Source organism: Pleurodeles waltl, chromosome 8 (genome assembly GCF_031143425.1).
Source record: "Pleurodeles waltl isolate 20211129_DDA chromosome 8, aPleWal1.hap1.20221129, whole genome shotgun sequence".
Classification (NCBI taxonomy): domain Eukaryota; kingdom Metazoa; phylum Chordata; class Amphibia; order Caudata; family Salamandridae; genus Pleurodeles; species Pleurodeles waltl.
Window position 1 is genome coordinate 1,186,618,610 of NC_090447.1, and position 19,936 is coordinate 1,186,638,545.

At 44.8% G+C, this 19,936-nt stretch overlaps 1 protein-coding gene across 1 annotated transcript in view; it reads left to right on the forward strand.

Moving 5' to 3' along the window:
* VWA8 (von Willebrand factor A domain containing 8) overlaps positions 1-19,936 on the forward strand; it is a 1,423,713-nt gene that overhangs the window by 638,822 nt on the left and 764,955 nt on the right. The window contains exon 22 of the mRNA XM_069205432.1: positions 8,193-8,268. Coding sequence (XP_069061533.1) covers positions 8,193-8,268 — 76 coding nt within the window. The remainder of the gene's footprint in view (positions 1-8,192; positions 8,269-19,936) is intronic.

Genomic DNA, 19,936 nt, shown 5'->3' on the forward strand with positions numbered 1-19,936 from the left:
CAACTGGATCCCCACTGAGACAAGAAGGACGGTCACTCACTTGTCAGCAGTAAACTAGACTACAGCAATGCACTGTATGTAGGCATCACAAAGAAACTATAAGCAAGACTACAGAGAATGCAGAACGCAGCAGCCAGAGTCATCCTGGATATCCCACGCCACAGTCACATCTCTACCCATTGCAGAGACCTTCGCTGGCTCCCAGTCGACAAATGCATCACTTTCAGATGACTGACACACACCTACAAGGCACTTCACAACATCGGACTTGACTACGTCAACCTCTGCCTGACCTTCTACACCCCTGCCAGGCAACTCCGATCCTCCCAACTCGCCACCATCCCCAGAATCAGGAAGAGCATAGCCGGAGGCAGATCCTTCTCTTACCTTGCAGCCCGGACATGGAACACACTCCCTCTCAACCTCGGACAGGCCGCCTCGCTAAAGTAGTTCAGGAAGATTCTCAAGACCTAGCACTTCGAGTGATCAGCACTCCCACAACAGCGTCTTGAGACTTTATAAGTGCCTGGTTGATAGATTGCAACTGCACTGACCTCATGGTCCGCTTCTGCTGCCCTCCCCAGCTCCTCTGGCTGCTGCTGCTTCTGCCTTTGCCTGGGATGAACTGAGAGCCTCCTGACTCTCAGTTCGAGGCACTCCTCCACCCGAAGAAGGCTCACCCCTGCGCCTCATCCCGGGTGGTCTAGTGGCCATCACAAGTAAGTATCTTCTCTCTATCTCTTTTTCACTCTTGCTTTTTTTTGCCTTTTTCACTTGTTTTTCCTTTTCCTTCTGTTTTCTTTCCATCTCTCTTCCTTGTCTCTGCCCTTCTCCTGCCCCGGTCCCATCCCCAAACTCGCAGCGAAGCACCTTTTTTTGCCCTCCTGCCTCCCAGTTGACCGCTCCTCTGCCCCCTCTCCTTCTTAATGGTGGCTGCAGCGCTGTGAGAGAGCAACTGCACTGACCTCTTGGTCAGCATCTGATGCCCTTCCCAGCTCCTCTGGCTGCTGCTGCCTTTGCCTGGGATGAACTGAGAGCCTCCCGACTCTCAGTTCGAGGCCCTCCTCCACCCGCAGACTCGTCCCTTTCGCCTCATCCCTGTCTTTCACTCTTGCTTTTTTCGGCCTTTTTCACTCATTTTTCCTTTTACTCCTGTTTTCTTTCCATCTCTCTTCCTTTTCTCAGCCCTCCTCCCAGGCCGTTCTGGCCCCTGCAGCCGCACCTGGGGGAAGCACCTTTCCCGCCCTCCCGCCTCCAAGCTGATTGCTCCCCTCTCCCCCTTCCCTTCCTATTGCCAGCTGTAGCACGGTTGCGCTGCTGTGCCAAAGGCACATCGAAGGCAAGCCTATCTGTGCCAATCCACACCTGGACCACGCCCAGCACCAGGAACCCTGGATCACCATTAAGCCGCATCCTAGCCAGCCTCTGTTACTACGCCGAGACCCTTCGCCACCTTAACACCGGATGTCTCAGGAACTGCTGCACCATCTTTCCCAAGGACACAACCCCATCAGCTGCCTCCTCCTGAACATCCGCTCCCTCCACAAACACGCCACCGAACTCTGGGATTTGATCTACACCACCGACCAGACATTGCATTCCTTACTGAGACCTGGACCAACCCCACCTCGGGACCAGACATTGCCATCGCCATTCCAGACAGGTACAGCATCCTAAGGAAAGACTGGCCCTCCCGTCTGGGTGGAGGAGTCGCCATTGTACACAAGTCTGCCCTACGTGTCAAGGCCATCCAAGAAGAACAATGCACCACCATGGAACACCTTCACTTCCTGGTCCACTCCAACTAGAACTCCTCCATCCGCGGCACCCTGGGCATCTATGACAGCTTCCTCCCAGAAAAAGCTCACCACGGAGGAAACAGTCAGCATCATGAACAGCACCCACTAAGGAGCCCCCACGGATCCCTGCCCACACCACATATACATCAGAGCCAGCACATTCATCTCCCCCGAGCTCCGAAACACAATGAACTGCTCCATCAACATTGCCACCTTCCCCGAAGACTGGAAACATGCCAATATACACCCTCTCCAGTAGAAACCCTCGGCTGACCCATAAAAATGAAAGAATTTCTGGCCCATCTCGCTGCTACCCTACCCTGGCAAAGTACTGGAAAAAGCAATCAATGCACAACTACGGAATTTCATCAAGGCAAACAACTCCCTAGACAGCTCCCAGTCTGGTTTCCACAGCAACCACTGCAGAGAGACAGCCCACCTGGCAGCCACCGATGACATCCGATCACTCCTAGACCGCGGCCACACTGCAGTGCTCATACTCCTCTACCTCTCAGCAGTCTTCGACACAGTCTCCCACAGCACTCTGCACCAGACTCCACATCATTGGAATCCGTGGAAGAGTCCTTCCTCTCCGTGAGGGCTCAGAGGGTCAGACTCCCGCTCTACACATCCAGACCCACAGGAGTCAACTGCAGAGTCCCGCAAGGATCCTCACTGATTCCCACACTGTTCAACATATACATGGCCCCTCTCACAGCCATCATGAGAAGCCACGGAATGAACATTGTGTCATATGCCGATGACACACAACTCATCATTTCTCTCACCGAAGACCGGGACACAGCCAAAAGGAACTTCCACTCAGGAATGGAAGCCGTCGCCATCGGGATGAGAGAAAGCTGCCTCAAGCTCAGCTCTGACAAGACTGAGCTCATCATCTTCAGAAACGTCACCTCAGCTTGGGACGACTCCTGGTGGCCCACATCCGTGAGCACCCCCCCTGCACCGACTGAGCACGCCCGCAACCTAGGCATCATCCTTGACTCCTCCCTATCTATGACCCACCAGGTAAACTCAGTTGCCTCCTCCTGCTGGCACACACACCACATACTTCGGAAAATTTTCAGATGGATCCCAGCAGACTGCAGCAGGACAGTCACCCACGCCTTAGTCACAAGCAAGCTTGACTACGGCAACCCCCTGTACGCCGGCACCTCATCCAGAACGCCGCCGCCACCAGCCTCATCCTGGACCTCCCATGCAAAGCACATATCTCCCAACACCTGAGGACCCTCCACTGGTCCCTAGTCGAGAAACGAATCACCTTCGAGCTACTAACCCACATGTACAAGGCCATACACAACACAGGACCAGCCTTCCTGAACCACCGCTTCTCTTTTCACACCCCCGCCAGATACCTCCGCTCTACCCAGCTGGCCCTGCCCACCATGCCTCACATTCATAAAACCACTGCCGGAGGACGATTCTTCAGTTACATCGCAGCAAAGAGCTGGAACAACCTTCCCCTGCACCTCAGGCAAAGCCATTGCTCACCATCTTCAGGAAGAACCTCAAGATGCGGGTCTTCGGATGAGGCCACGTACCTTCCCCCCCAGCACCTTTACACCCTCATGGGTGAGTCTCCGCGCTTTACAAAAACTGAATGATTAATTGACTGTACTCTGATCTGTGAAACCTGGAATAATGTTATAAAACACACATTTTAAAAGTATGGAGCGAGTGAGTTCTTAAATACTTATGGGCATCTTTAAATACATCTTTAATATTATGCCATATTTTAAATTCTACATTTAAAAAAAGATGTATTCAAAATCGAATGCACATAAATTTAAAGCCTGTTTTATAGTTTTTACATTTTCTTCAGAAATTCTTTATCATGATTACGTGGTTTTCTAGAAGTGGAAATGGGCTTGTGGTAAATCACTATGATGAAGCTATTTTTCCTTTTTTTTCCCCCCTACTGAGAGCTATTGGGTGGTAAATCTTGGTGTGTGCTTCTCACTTCCAGGTACATTATTTCATGCCTCCATTTCTTCGTTCCCATCCTTTGAACTAAATTGCCTAACAGCACAATGATGGGCTATAAGAACCACCCTTAAAATAATTTAAATGTTGAAGGAAGTTATCAACATATCTGTGTGCCTCTTCCTTTTTTTTTAGTTTATTCTAGCCCTCAGAGCATTAGTCTATTGAACAGATGAGATTTGGAGGCCTGAGAAAGGAGAGCAAGCAGTGATTAAGGTGAGATATGAAAGAAAGCAAACCCAGAAGAGAAATAGGTGAATTAAATGTGAACAGGAGGAGAGACAGCAAAGAAGAATGTAGAGACTAGAGCCACCGAAATTTAGTAGAGGGGAGAAGGCACACCAAGTGTGAAGGAGAGAGAGAGATGTGACAATAGGAGACCGAAAGGAGTGAAGGAGAAGAGATAACCAAAACAGCTGAGAAATGGTGGAGAGATAAATGAGAAGAGTAAAGGTAAAGTGGAGAGAGAGTTGATAAGGACTAAAGTATAGACAAAAAAGAGCTGTGTTAGAGGGGAGAGGAGCAGGGCATGGGTCGAAAGGTCAGAGAGTGAATAGACTGCAAGTGAGGGACAAAACAAATTATAATTGGAGGGAAAAAGGTCACAGACCATGGGAGCACAAAGGAAGGAGAGAAGTATTACATAGGAGTGAGGATGAACTGTGGATCAAGGATTCAGTAGAGTTGCATGGGCGGCTGCTCTGGCCATTAGGCCTCATCTCCTCCATGAACTAATGAACAACGGTCATAACAAGAGAAATGCTCAGGTGGCTCCTGCAGACACTGAGAAGCTTGGCACTTGTATTGGCACTCAGCATACATTGAGGATCTCTGTGGAAAATGGTTAAGATTAATTGTACATAACATCAAGAGTGAAATACATAGGTATTGCCAGCAGTAAGGGATCTCTATTACTGGGGGTGTTAGCTTAGTATAAGGGAAGCTTGCTTGTCTGATTCTGGCCTTGATCACTTTTGAGTTGCTGAAAGGCTGACATTGACAATAGAACTGTAGAAAGTACTGTATACAAATTCAAGTTTTCTATTGTGATCTTAATTGTTCTTAGGGCAGTGCATACATGTGGTTGTGTGCTGAAATGTCCAGGTGAAAATAATGCGTACTGTGCTGCTGCTCTTTGAATTACTAAGAAATGCAAAGTTTTTCATGACTGACAGAGCACTCTAAAATCCATCATTTCAAAGTTTTTTTTTCCAAATTTGTTTTGAAGTTTGGCTCGCTAGCAGCGATCACATATTTTAATCAGTTTTACACTTTCCGCTCCACCATTGTTTAAATTCTCCAGCCGCCACTGTTAAAAGTGAGTTTTTAAACATGAACTGATATATATTCCTAACCCCACCCTGATGACAATGCTGTTACTGAACTAAGAGGCAAGTCAGGTGTCACGTGTGAGGCATGATTCTTGGAGCAAACTTTTAATCTATTAAAACAAAAAAGTTTTTTTGTATCAAAGAAATGGTGAACTCACAAATTTGAAGGTGTTCTCATATGTGATAATGAACAAAATGGTGACTCCATAAAATAAAATATTTGCCTAGGATCACACAATTTGACACCAGTTTACAGGTCAAGTACATTGCAGTTAGGTCCAGTTGATCTACAGGTTTACTAACATTTTTATGATTTTTCGAGGCCTTTAATTTTCTGCATCAGTGGGAAGGCCTCTACATATTGCTCATTGTTCAAGACAGGGAACATTCTGCAACCCTACAGAAGGTCTCAGTTGCATACTGCAAGCCCCCCACCTCCTTCCCAGATTTGTACGGGCACCGATATCTGCCTTTCGGTATTCAAAATATATGCTCCACCACTGAGTGTGATCTCTTGTGAGTGACGTTGTACCTCCTTTCCCTTGGTGTTCAGGGATGCAGGCATTTTATCATGATCTATGGTTTGATGGTATACGTTATGTCTCCTACAATAGTTGCCCTACCATTAGATATGCGGAGGAAGTGGTGATACATTATGTACCGGGAGTAATGTGTCAAAACTAATCTGGGGGGTACGCATTTTCAAACTCTCCTGTTTCTGAATACTCAATCCTGACCACAATCATGGGTACTTGATCAGTGAATTTTGGCTTTTTACGTTGTGATGCAGGTACTTTGATGCTTAGCGGAGAATACAATAAAACTGTTCCATTGTGTACTGCAACTCCTGTTGGGCGTTTGGAAAGGAAGTATTGGGGTGTATCCTACTTAAAAAACCTTCCAGGAATGATAAAAAATGTCTGAGATATTTTCCATGTCGCTGCAGCAGTGCCTTGGTAATACACCGATCCTAGCATGTGTAGGGAGCACATGACCTAGACATGGGTAGGAATTTCCTGTGTGCGCTGGGCTTCCATGCTCGAAATTCAGTTCAAGTCATCTATCAGTTCTAATCTGATTCACCTATTCCATTTGTATTTACGATCTATTTTCTTCTGTTGCTCTTACAGCATCAGACACTTTGCCTTTATGCTCTCTCCTCCCTCCTCCTTTGTTGGATTCCAGAAAAAAACTAAATTTTCACGTCGCTGCATTGAGGGCTGCATTGCGGTCTCCCTCAGTACTTTGTATGCAAGTTCCATCTGCTTCCACTTGATGGCAAATTGTATTTGCAAATTGCGTGCTCTGTGTCTATTTGCAAATTACCATTTACAGTTTGCTATTTATGTTCGAAATCAATATGTCTTTAGTTTGCTGTGCTAAATTACAGAGAGCCTGGCAACACGCACAGTTTGCGATCGCTGACCAGTTTTACAACTGATTACTGAATTGCAGAACTTGTGAACATCGGGCACGTTGACCAATGTGGAGAGCCTATGGGAGGGTAGGGTGGAGAAGTGTGGCTCAATGGTTAGAGCGGCAGACCCGGATGCAGAAATCTGGCCCGGGACCAGGGTTCAATTCCTGCCTCGGCGGGTCTTGGGCTCAATTTCCTCAGACCTGATAATTCTCGCATTGTGCCTAATCTAATTCATGGGTCCCACTCTGTAACTCTGGGCAATAGCTTGCTTAATCTCCACAACTGCCCCAACAGCGCTGGGATGCCTGGCTTCACCTTGGAGGTTGCCCAGGAGTGGGCACCTCACAGGGAAAAGCCAGGAGGGGTTCCACAGCGGTATGCGTACAGCGCATTGAGACCCTAACGGGTGAGTAGTGCGCTATACAAGTACGAAGTTTACAGTTTTTTTTTGTTTTTTTTTAGGGTTTGTTGTATAGAATATCATCTAACATAAATATTGTGTCTTAAATATCATTTACCAAAATATTCCCCATTCATCCACTGGACGTAGAATTTCATTTATTAACCCAAAAGGGTTTATAATTTTGTAGATGATATTTAGGACACAATACGTATGTCAGACGATATTCTGACAACAGTATTAGAGTACCACATGTGTGCTGTAGTTAGATGAAAACTACGTAATCCCTGTATGCTGAAACGCTGAGAATGCACTTTTGTGGGGGTGGGTATTCAAACTCTATGTTCATCAGCCGCGGCCCGTCCTTTAGGGCGGAGGGGCCACGCCTCCCCACCTTTTGCCCCTTAAGAAGAGTGTCTGTCAGGCTGAGCAAAGGTCAGCCTGACAGACACTCTTCATTTTCAGGTCAGACAGCCAGGAGCGAGACTTGTGCGATTTGCGAAGACTCCTGGCTGCCTGAGCTGAACTTTACTGGGCTGAAGAGGTCACAGCTCCTATGGGCGTGACCTACTCAGCTCAGCAAAGGTGCCTCAAAGCCCTTCCCCTCGGTGACAAGCGTCATCGATTGACTTCGACCTGGGTGCTTCAGGTTTAAGCCCTGAAGCACCCAGAGCGAGTGTCAATCAGTGACACCTCGTCACAGAGTGGGGTGGGGTCAGAAGTCTCACTGACCCCATCCCACTCTATGATGAAGTTGGGATTGCTGCCTTCCCTCATTGGCTGACCTAAGGTCAGCCAATGAGGGAAGGCAGCAGTCCCAACCCTCCTGGGACCTCCGAGCTGAAGGTAAGTGTGTGTGTTTTTTTAATGAATTTTGGTGCGTGTATGTATGTTTGACTGTTGATGAGTGTTGTGAATGGATGTGCGTGCGTGCATAGTGTGAGTTTGCTTCCTGCCCGCCCCTCTCCCTTCTAAAATTACCGGCCACCACTGATGTTCATTACTGCCGCCCCTTGCACTGGTAGTGGCAGCATGGCAGTATCCGCCCTTCTGCCCCTAAGGGACATTGTGGTTGAGATGGCATCAACACTAGGGTTTTCAAGTCACCTTTGTTTGAACAATCTGTAAATTAATACCCGTAACCAAGAAACATCTGTACTGATCTGTGACTACTTCATAAATAAGGATACCTTATTCTGAGTTTAATTATGTTTTTGTTTTCTTTCTGACTACAGAGATACCACTGTTCAAAGCCTTACTCTGCAGCCTTCGGTTAAAGATGGCCTGATTGTGTATGAAGACTCGCCACTGGTTAGTGTTTTATTCATGTTTATAAACAAGTATATTTTGCAGCTGGCTGTTATACAATCTAGTTTGCACAGTGTTATGCAATGTGCACCATTTAATTTATTGACAATTTCTAAACTTGATAAATACAACTCACTTGTATGTGTGAAGCATAGCTTTAAAAACCTAAAATATTTCACTCACTTAAAAGTTGACTTGAAAGTAAGACTCTTCAATCAAATTCATTTATGGTTACAGTCTTTCTAAGGGGTTCTCTTTATCGTTTTGGGACACCTGGGGTACTTATACAGGTACTTAAGATGAATGAGACTGAGGCTTGATGAGCTCGCCAATACAGGTGATTCTACTGCATCACTTGTCATCTTCTGCATCTCCCACTGAGCCCTCAATGTTTCAGAGTGATCTGGAGCATTCACTAGTAGTGCACAGTACCAACATGATATTGCTTTTCTACCAATCGGTTCTGTGATGATTTTTGCATCCAGCAGGCTAAACTCAGATGTTAGTTTCGACTTAAACACTTACAAAGCATGGGTTAACTGAATGTATTATAAACATTGGGAACAATGGAGACTGAAGTATTTTGCCAGTTTCTTGAAATATTAATATGGCCCAAACATGCCTCATTCTGCAAATACCAATAAGCTTCCGTTGTCTAAATCCCTGCGTCTTGCCAAAGGTGGGACAAATGAGGTCTGTAATTTTCCACGTTAGTGTATCCTTCCAGACAATTTAGTTTTGTGCATCTTTCCAGGCATGCATCACTCTCATAGAAGGCAAAGGGAGGGAGTCTGGGACCTAAAAGCCATACAGAAAGTCCAATAGTAAGAGGGCCTTAAAAAAATTCAGCTCTAGATGAATTGCTGGATCATTTCTAGATCCAAAAAGTCAGTCATGTAAGACCTGCAGTTGGGCTTCCAGCTAGCATAAGCATATATTGCCATGCCTAAGCCGCCATTGTATGATTCAGATCACTTATTCCAGGAGGTCCTCAAGACTATCTCTTCCCCTAAATAGAGTCTGCCACCTCCCTGAATGTCATAAAGAAACTGGTATATCATATGGATAATACTGTATGATGTATAGGCATTTTAGGAGTGAAATAATGGTGAATAGCATGACCTGGCCCAGGGCAGAGATCAGGCAACTATCCCAGTTCTTGCGATCGCAAGCTGGTTAATGTGAGAGACATGTTAAGGTCCCAGCAGATCTTAGGTTCAATAGAAATTTGTATCCCCAAGTACTTGATTGAGCTTTCCCTAATCTGAATATGCCCTACTACCCATGCCACGAGTGTATTTTTGAGTCAGTGGCCTTAAATTATGATGTATTTCTCCCTGTCCATCCTCTAAACTCCGTTGACGTTTTGGAGCTTAAGCAAAGTACTGTTCAATGTGTGTTATCTCTCGGTGAAGTGACAAAGCCTTCAACAGGGGCAGTTTTAGACAAACTAATTTTGGCAACTATGTATTAAATAGTCCGCAAACCAGGTTTCTCTACTATTACATGTTGAGCCTGTTTGCCTTTGCTCATGTAGAGCGCTCACTAACTTTTGGCTAGGTTTAAGCTGTAGAAATACCACATAAATACATATATTTATTAAATGCACAACCCATGGCCTTCTTATTCTCTTTGATGGACCACCTTCTAAGTCATTGGTGGCTTAGACAGTAAAATAGCTTGGTCCAGTTTAGTATCATGTCATGGCTGCTTCTCCCATTCATCTTAGGTGTGTGACCCCATACACAGCATCAAAGCTTTTAATCACCGGGGTCAATATTTGCCCTCGTTATTTTCTAGTCAAGGATTAGTGAAACCTGCTCAATTCCTTTAAATCAGCACCACCCTCTTCAGTTTTGGAGGATTACCTTTTTTCCTGGAGAAATGATAGGCGTGCATGCTGTCTGCATTTTTAAGAAATGATTGCACCCTGCCTTTTCGAGAGATAGATTCAAATTTCATTCTCTGCAGTGTCATTGCTCCCATTTGTGATGTTGAGCATATTGCGAAATGGAGGCAGAAACTGTTGCAAATACTTTATAATGTTTCAATTACTACTCAAGGTGTCACTGTCATGTAAACGGTCCTTGAGTTTATACAAATTCTAGATCTAAAAGATGAAAACTGCTACCTGAAAAAAAGTCATGTCTAAGTATTAACCCTGGCTGAACTGTTCCTGGTCCCAAAGGTCATATAATTTATAGCACTCAAATACATACGCTGCTGTTTTTATTGTATTAGTTCAATGAAGTGCCCCAGCTTCAAGGTTGTTAAATAGCTGCCTAGCTAGGTTTGTTCCTTATAAATTCCACGAATATACATACATGCGAACAAACATTTTAGTCAGCCTCATTTTTTTGTGGGGAGGCTTTACACAATATATTGCACCTACTACATCCCATTTAAAGACGGGTTACTTGACTGGGCCTTTCCTTCACCTTGCACAACAGAATCTGCAGTCCTACCCCTCCCTTTTACCAACAGCAAGTGCTTCAGGAACTCTAACCAGCAGACACTTGTTAGCAAAGAGCCTCATTTTATATTTTGGCGGTCACTTGTCTTTCACCCAGGTGATTGAGTAAATTACTCCGCCGTCCTGATGGATGTGCCAAATTTTAAAAAGTATGTTGACCGGCAGACATTACAAGAATTGGCAGGAACCACCTTGAAGGCGGTTCCATGTAACTTTGATGGACGGCTCCGTTAAACATGATGGAGCCATACAGTAAAATTACATCTTTCTTTTCAGTTTTTAAAAAGAAGATCCCAAACCTGGATTTTCTTTTTGAAAATAAAAACAAATATGTTCCCCTTCCCATTGTAGTTCTCTCCCATGACGAGGAGGGCATTTAGCACTTTTTAGTGCCCCTTATTTCCCAGTTTTTCCTGGAGGTGATGGGCATTGAAGAACACTTACATGTCCACCCATTCAATTAGGTGAGCAGATATATAGCCAAACATCTGACACAGCCCTTACTCTATCGGGCCATCAAAGGAGTGTGACCATGGCGAAGATGGGCGGGTTTCTGCCATCGTCAAACTCTTATCCACCTGACTCTAAATTGTGCAGATGGACTATAATGTTGGCTGGGAGGGAACGCAGCTGCACCGGAGTTACCTTTCAACCAACATTTACAGAGGGCCCAAAGCCATCATTGAATTTCTAAAGGATCCCTGTGACCCGCCCCTTCACTCCAGTGTCTGGTTCATCACCCGACCATCCACAGGAATGCAGGCAATATACTTCCACTACCTGGGGAAGTTCTGCTCACCATTCATCTAATGCTGTATCAAATCAGAAACATCCAAAATGGATCCCACTAGGCCTTGTTAATTAATACTTTGAGCCAAACTTGAGGATAAAAATCACAATTTTTCTGATGCACAATTATGGTGAAGTTACCCAAAAGTTTGGCCTAGGTGGCAAGCAGTCTTCTGTGGGCCATATTAGTTTTTTTTAGCAGTGGCTTTAGTGGTGTCTCTTACAGCTAGTCAAAACTGAAGTCTGCCATTGGTGTCTTGACTTACCAGTGATCCACAGCAAGGTCTGAAGTCAGATGCTTTCTCCAACTCGCTCATCCAGATTTCTACTAATTAATGAACACCCAACGAAATAGGGGAAAAGGGAAATATGGAACAAAAACACCGGCTGATATGATGATATTAAGGCATGCTGTTATCCTGCCTTGTACTTGCTGCCTCGGATCCTTCGGGGAAAAAAAACACAGTTAAGGATAAGACAATTTTATGGAAAAACCCTTAAATAACAAATTATGAATCCCTGTACATTTTGTCTTTCTTTAGCTGAGTATTTTCTTTGAAGTAGTTGTCTGTGTAAATGTGATTCTCAGCAATTCGGACTGGATAATAAATCATGTAATTGCAACCCACAAAGGATACTGTGCTGGAACTGCAGACTGTTTATTACTGTACTAGAATTAGGGTGTTCAGACAGGAGCAGTTCATTCATGGGATTCTGGAATCCATAGCTGAACCAATCAGGAAGGCTTTCATGTAGAAATTTTCAAACCACATCTGTTGCCAGGCTGTGATAACCCTGCGCCTGGGATCTAGTATAAACAAGACTTCTTGCTGTCTTTCAACGCCCGCACCAGTGACCATGTGCACAAGAATATGAAGGCTGACGTTAGAAGCAGGGAAGGAGAACGGGATGAGAGAAAAAACACAGCTTCATCAATTCTTCATCAATCAATGCTTCATCTATTCTGTTGCTGTAGGAGGTATGCAGGCTATAGTGGATCCGTACAAGATTAGGAGATAACATAACTAACTTCTTATATAGAATGCTAAGCATATTTGTAATAGTAAATGTAACTGTTTCTTGTCACTGACGGAATATATTACTTCTGCTAGTAAAAATGTATTAGAAATATTGGCCACTGGGTGCATTTTACCATTGCTTGAATTGCTCTTAAAAAAAAAAAAACATCATATGATAATAGGCGCCTGTCTCATCAATGAAGGAACATTCTAAACTAGGATGTTTTAAAACTGATCGAGCAAAAACAATGTATTTCTGTAGTAACATAATAATGGGCCTTTCAAGCTCAAAAAATTAGATTACTGAACATCCTACATAAAATTCGCAAAGCCCAAAAACACTTAGCTTCCTTAACTGGAATGGGTGTAGACCAATGCACTATTTCGCCTATCTGATCTAGCAGAAAATATATCAATGGCAAGGGGTAGTGGTTCTTCATAGTAATTCAATTGAGATTTGTGTAGTATATACATCTTCTAAATTCCCATGTACCATATGTAGAATGAATATTGGGAGGAAGCTGGAAACTGTGGGGAGTGGCTAGTAAATCAGTTAGGTAAATGGTTATTGAGATATTGCCTGATATATTCTTTTTGTGGCTCAGTGAGTGCATACACATGACTACACTTAATTTGTGTACTTGGTTCCAAATCAGTCTTGCAATCCTAACTTCCGTGTGAAAGTAATATATTTGCCTTTTTCTCGCAAAAACAATACAAAATTCTTCACAACAAGAGGGCAGGGAAAATGGCACACAAAATTGCTCAGGGGTGTGGAATTTATTAAAATATCTACTTGTCCAGGGTACAGGTTGCTTCTCAAATCTACTTGTCCTGTAAAAAGATCTACTTGTCCCTTTGGTGCCATGTAGTGTGGCGCCAAATTATGGCAGCAATCTCATTATGTAAGAGCTCTGATAATAGCCTCTCTGATTATGCCAGGGCTACTACCATAGTAGGGCTTTAATACTTGCAGTTTCAATCCCTACTGTAGCAATTTCCTTATTTTGCCACCTTTCTGCAGATCTGCATACTGGGGCTGGAGGAAGCAGTAAGCAATAGTTCCAGGGCTGGAATGCCTTTGAGTCTGCAAACCTACTAACCTGCATGTTTTAAAGATTTTCACCAGCTTCTCTCTAATATTTTCCCATAATAAGAAAGGTTGGACATTTACTCCTGACAATGGCAGAATTAGAACTTCTTCCAGGGTTGGGAAGAAAGTGGCTGGAGGGAAAATGAACTTGCAAATGCTCAATAGATTTTCACATGAGCAAATCTGTACATGCGTATTTACCCATGCTAAAATACAGTTCACAAATATTTTATAGGGGTACGACATATTCCATGGGTGCACTTTTGTGACTTTCTTTAAGAATTTGGGGCCACATGTAGGTAGGTTCAGATTTGCGACCTGCAAATTGCGAATCGCAAATCCGAATGTAGGATGGTGTCCCTGACACCATCTGTTATTCGCAAGGGCTTCGCAAATGCCCACCTCATGAATAATCATGAGGTGGATCGCAATTTGCGACCCCCTTGCGAATGGCGGCCCTCACAGGGCTGGTGGCCTGCTGGAGACAGCAGACCACCATGCCTGTGACTGCTTTTCAATAAAGCAGTTTTTTTTTTGTAATGCAGCCCGTTTTCCTTAAATTAAAACGAGATGCATTACAAAAACGAAAAATGAAACGCTGAAAAAATGTTTACAGTGACATTCACAATGGGGAAGGGGTCCCATGGGGACCCCTTCCCTTTTGCGAAAGTGTTAGCACCCATTTGAAATGGGTGCAAACTGCGATTGGTTTGCGCCCGCATTCGCAAAACAATCCTACATTGCACTGCGAGTCGCAATTAGGAAGGGAGCACCCCTTCCTAATTGCGAGTCGCAAACCCGTTTTGCGATTCGGTAACCAGGTTACTGAAACGCAAAACTGGGTTTGTGCATCGCAATGTGTTTTTTGCACGTCGCAAACAGCGAAAGTCGCTGTCTGCGACATGCAAAAAGCTACCTACATGTGGGTCTTGGTCCCTAATTAGGTCTGGTGTTAACAAAGACATTTTGTTTTTATTAAACTTCTATTTCTCTCTCTTTCGGATGGCTTTACTGTGAGTGATCGCATTCTGCTCTTCCACAAGGAGCATATTGGCACACAAAGTAGTTTTGTTCAGTGTCAGGAACTATAGTGGCAATCAGTGACATAACGAAACTGGAGGGTGCCCCTTTGCAAAGAACATGGAGGAGCCCCCTCTCCAGACTCACTCAGGGCAGGTGCTGTGCTGAAGGGGCCCCCTGGAGGGCAGCTGCGGGGCCTTTGTTATGCCACTGGTGGCAACGTGTGCTTTTAGAGTTCAAAAACGTTTTGGTTTTTTTTTGCCAGTGTTTGTTACAATGTTGAAGGCCTGGTAGCTCCCACAACAATAAAGTGTTACAAAAGCCATGTCAAAACAAGACACGCATTGATGAAACTAAAGGACTTATAAAAAGATGTCAGACCAGTTGGCTTTGTCAGTGTTTGTTTATTTTCATGCTTCCCATAATCGTGTTGAAAATGGTTACACTGATTTTCCATTAGAAATATTTTTGGGAAATACTAGCATGCATCAAAACATATTACTAAATGACACTTCATTTGCATCTAATCAGAGAGCATTCTGGGAGCATTATACTTAGCCTCATAGCCTAAACTTTTCAAACATGTGTATACACTTTTTTTTTTTTGTACTGGAACCAACGTCAGTAGTGAAGTGACCTTAAAACATTTATTTACAGCACTCACCCTAATAATGAAGGTTTTCAAATAATGAACCATAAATACAAGTTCGAACAGCATTACCTTTTGGAAACACATTACCTCAACTGCAGAGAGTTCCACTCTCTGCAAACAGGCAGCTAAAGGGTTTGTGCTGCAGAGGGTTGGGCCTACTTGTCCCAAGGACAAAGTAAACATAAAAACTTGTTGCCCTTGACCCCAAACAAGATGTCCCGGGCGTCGGGCGATAGGAATTCCACATCCCTGTAGCTAAAAAATACCTACAGCTGCAAATACCTTAGAAGGATTTTTTTCTTGATGGGCACGATATTATATATTTACTCTGACTATAATAGGAGTTCAATTGAATTTAACGTGTATGAAAGTCAATACAAGTACTATGTAAAGTCAACTAGGGCATACCCAGAATTCCCTTGACTTAACATCTATTAAGATTTCCAAAAACAAACCAAATAAATTATACACGTATGAAACATGAGGATAAATTCATACCATCCACTGCCTTAGCATCCCCAAAAATGCTATTCTTGATAGCTTGAATTTGCAAACATAATAGCCATATAATTCCTAGAAGAACTAGAATCTAAAAGTCCTCTCTTGAACCTCTGACAAAATGAAAATGGGAATTATGTGTGCCATAGCTGACTACATAATATTTAGAAACAATCTGGTGACTGACTTAAGGGCCAGATGTAGCAAGTTCCGATTTTGCGAATCGGAAATTACGAGTCGGTGCGACTCGCAATTTCCGATTCGCAAAATCGGATGCAGAACGGTGTCTCAGACACCATCTGCGATTCGCTATGGGGTCGCAAAGACCCATCTCATTAATATTAATGAGGTGGGTCGCATTTTGCGACCCCATAGCGAGTCCCTTCACTCACAGGGATGGTGGCCTGCTGAAGACAGCAGACCTCCATGTCTGTGACTGCTTTTTAAATAAAGCAGTTTTTTATCTTTATTTTGCAGCCCGTTTTCCTTAAAGGAAAACGAGTCGCAAAATAAATAAAAAACAAAACCATTTGGTTTCGTTTGTTCAGAGTAGGCAGTGGTCCATTGGACCACTGCCTGCTCTGAAAAAATGTTTTTGGCAACATTCACAAAGGGGAAGGGGTCCCACAGGGACCCCTTCCCTTTTGCGAATGGGTTACCACCAGTGTGACACTGGTGGTAACTGCGAATTGCTTTGCGACCGCATTCGCGGTCACAAAGCAATTTAGCATTGCGATGCGAGTCGCAAATAGGAAGAGGACACCCCTTCCTATTTGTGAGTCGCATTCACAATTTGCGAGTCGGTACCGACTCGCAAATTGTAAATGAGCATCGCGATGAGCATTTTGCATGGCGCAAACTGCGATTTTTTCGCAGTTTGCACCATGCAAAATACTTCCTACATCTGCTCCTAAGTTCTTTGCTGGACAAAGCTGTTCATTTTTTGTTGAGAAATCTAGTTTGGATCTGAGTGTAACCTATCAGTAGGCAGTATCACCACCAGTTGACTCTTAAACTTACATCTGAAGTCTTTTCCAACTTGTTACAAAATATCCTTGACCTTGCGTGTTTACAAACCATTTTCACACCTCCTTTCTCTCCGTATTGCTGTAGGCCCCCACATAGTGTGTAACTACATTGACTTAGAAGCATCTACTACTCTCATCTGCCTAAGGCCAAATAATTGTACTATGTAGTTTTGAACCAGTGCTCAGATAAACGATGATCCATCTGTACTACTAACTTTATGAGGTGATCACATTTGTTTGGTGGATTAACCATCTGCGCTAATAAATTTTTCAACTCACTTAAGAGGCCTTTTTGGCTCTGGTCAACTAGTCACAACTAATTAGATTTGGTAATATAACTTAGTAGATCTTGATGACCTAGTTTTAGGTATAAGAACCTGTAGGAAAGTATCCTCTTTCCAGTTTGGTTACCCCCACTTTTGGCCTGTTTGTCAGTGTGTTTGATTGTGTTAACTGGAATCCTGCTAACCGGGACCCCAGTTATTATGCTCTCTCCTCTAAATGTGGTTGCTGGTAACTTTTTATCCCCACAATTGGCATACCGGTCCCCCCATGTAAGTCACTAGTTTACGGTACCTTGGTACCCAGGGTTATAGGGGATCCCTATGGGCTGCAGCAGTTATTCGGCCACCCATAGGGATCCCATGCAAAGGGTTCTGCAGGCCTGCCATTGCAGTCTGCGGGAAACGGGTGCATGCACCCATTTTAACTACAGGTCACTGCACCAGGTCACTGTAAGTCACCTTTATGGTAGCCTCTCTCAGCCCAGATGGCAGGGTGCAGGTACCTGTGTGTGTGAGTGCAGGGGTGCCCCCACAAACTCCAAATCCCTTTTACTGGACTTTGTGAGTGCGAGCATTCAATTTTATGCATGTACTGAACATAGGTAACTATCTAAGTCTAACTACATAATGATAACTCTGAACCTGGGATTGTTTGGTATCAAACATGTCGGAATCATACCCCAATACTGTTGCAAGTATGATTTCATGCACTCTGGGGACTCCAGCGTTGCTACCACCAGTTTTACAGGGTTTTCCGGGCAGCCCAGCTGCTGCTACTCCTCAGTCTGGTTTCTGCCCTCCTGCTGCTTGATTTGATCAAGCCCAGGAAGGCAGAACAAAGGATTTCCTTTGGGAGAGGGAGGTAAATAGGTGTGACTGGCTTGGGAGGGGTAGCCTCCCCAAGCCACTGGTTTGCTTTGAAGGGCACATTTGGTGCCCTCTGTGCATAAACCAGTCCACACCGGTTCAGGGACCCCCAGTCCCTGCTCTGGTTCAAAACTGGACAATGGAAAGGGAGTGACCATTCCCCTGACCATAACCACCCCAGGGGTGTTGCCCAGAGCTCCTCCAGAGGGTCCCTGGGTTCTGCAATCTTGTCTCCAAGATTGGCAGGGAACTCAGGAAGCATCTGAGTGGCCAGGCAGGTGAATTCAGAGCCCCCTCCTGATAGGTGCTTACCTGATTAGGTGACCAATCCCCCTTTCAGGGCTATTTAGGGTCTCTGTCTCCGGTGGGTCCTCAGATGTGGCTTGCAAGATTCCAGCAGGACTCCTCTGCAACCTCTGCTTCGACTTCTGTCCTCTGGAACTGTGATTGGAACCTCAGGGACCCGACAAGCTGCTTCCAAGAAGAAAGGACTCTTCAGCCACATTGTTTCCAGGGCTCCTGCCAGCTTTGCAACATTTTCCTCGCTGTGCATCCTCAGAAGACTGCAACTCTTCAGCCTGCAGAAGAAGAAGAAGGAATCTCCCTTGGAGTGAAGGAGTCACTCCCCTGCAACCGCAGCCACCTACCACAAGCGACGACCGGCTGTGTGGATCCCTTCTCCTGGTGAGCTGCGTGGATCCTGCATCACAGGTGGTGGTCAGGACTAGTCCTCTTTGTCCTCTCTGCCAGCTATCCCACTTTGGTGAAGGCAAGCCTTTGCCTTCCCTCGCAGGACAGTACCCCTATGCACTGCGTCTCTTGCAGCTGCCAAGACTTGTTTGCATCTCCTCCAAGAGATCTTTAGGCAACATGTAGCTCCAGCCCCCAGCACTCCATCCTGCAAAGCATAGCCTCCTGCGTGTTACTCCTGCGGCATGGGATCCTTTTTTGTAGTGCTGTGTGGGCCTCTTTTGCGACTCCTGTGTCCCCGTCCTGTGGTACTCCTGTGGGTGCTGCCTCTGCTCCTGTGGACTCTCTGTGACCCTGTAGGTGCCCTGTGACTCCCCCTCCTGGATTGAGTCCTCCTGGGCCTTGCTGGTCCCCGGCAGCACCTCTTTTTCAATAACTGCGAGTTTGTTTTTGCCAAGGCTTGTTGGTGAAATTTCTACACCAACACTAATCTGCAATCTTCTTCCCAGTGTGGGACTTCATCTGCATCCATCAGGAACTCTTCTCCTGCTCCAGGGCTGCAGTGCTGACCTGTTCTTCATCACCGTCACCCAACTCCTGCATCCACTGCTGGGTGAGTAGTACCTCCTACTCCTCTTGGACTCCACTGTGACTCTTGGACTTGGTCCCCTCTCGTCACAGGTCTTCTTTCTTCTGGAATCCACTGCTGGTTTTCTTGCAGGCTTGTCTGTGTGTCTTCTTTTTCTTCTTTTCCTCCTTTTGGGGAGTGGAGGGAAAATCCAGTGTTTTACTCCTGCATTCCTGGTGGCTGGGGGTACTGTGTTACTTACCTTTGTGGTTTGCTAGTACTCGCAGCTCCCCTCTACACATTTTACTTACCTAGGTGGGGGTACCTTTTACGCATTCCATTTTTTTAGTATATGGTTTGTGCTACACCTAGGGTCACTATTGGTTATTACTGTTTGCACAGTCTTCTAACCTTTTCTATGCCTATTTCTGATTGCTAGTGTATATATTTTGTGTATTACTTACCTCCTAAGGGTGGGTCACCTGTCTAGTATTTTGTGGTGAGTTGTGCCAAAAATAAAGTACCTTTATGTTTGTACAACTGAGTGTTTTCTTTCATGTGTGTAAGTGCTGTTTGTCTACAGTGGTATTGCATGAGCTTTGCATGTCTCCTAGATAAGCCTTGGCTGCTCATCCACAGCTACCTTCAGAGAGCCTGACTTCTAGACACTGCCTACACTTCACTAAGAGG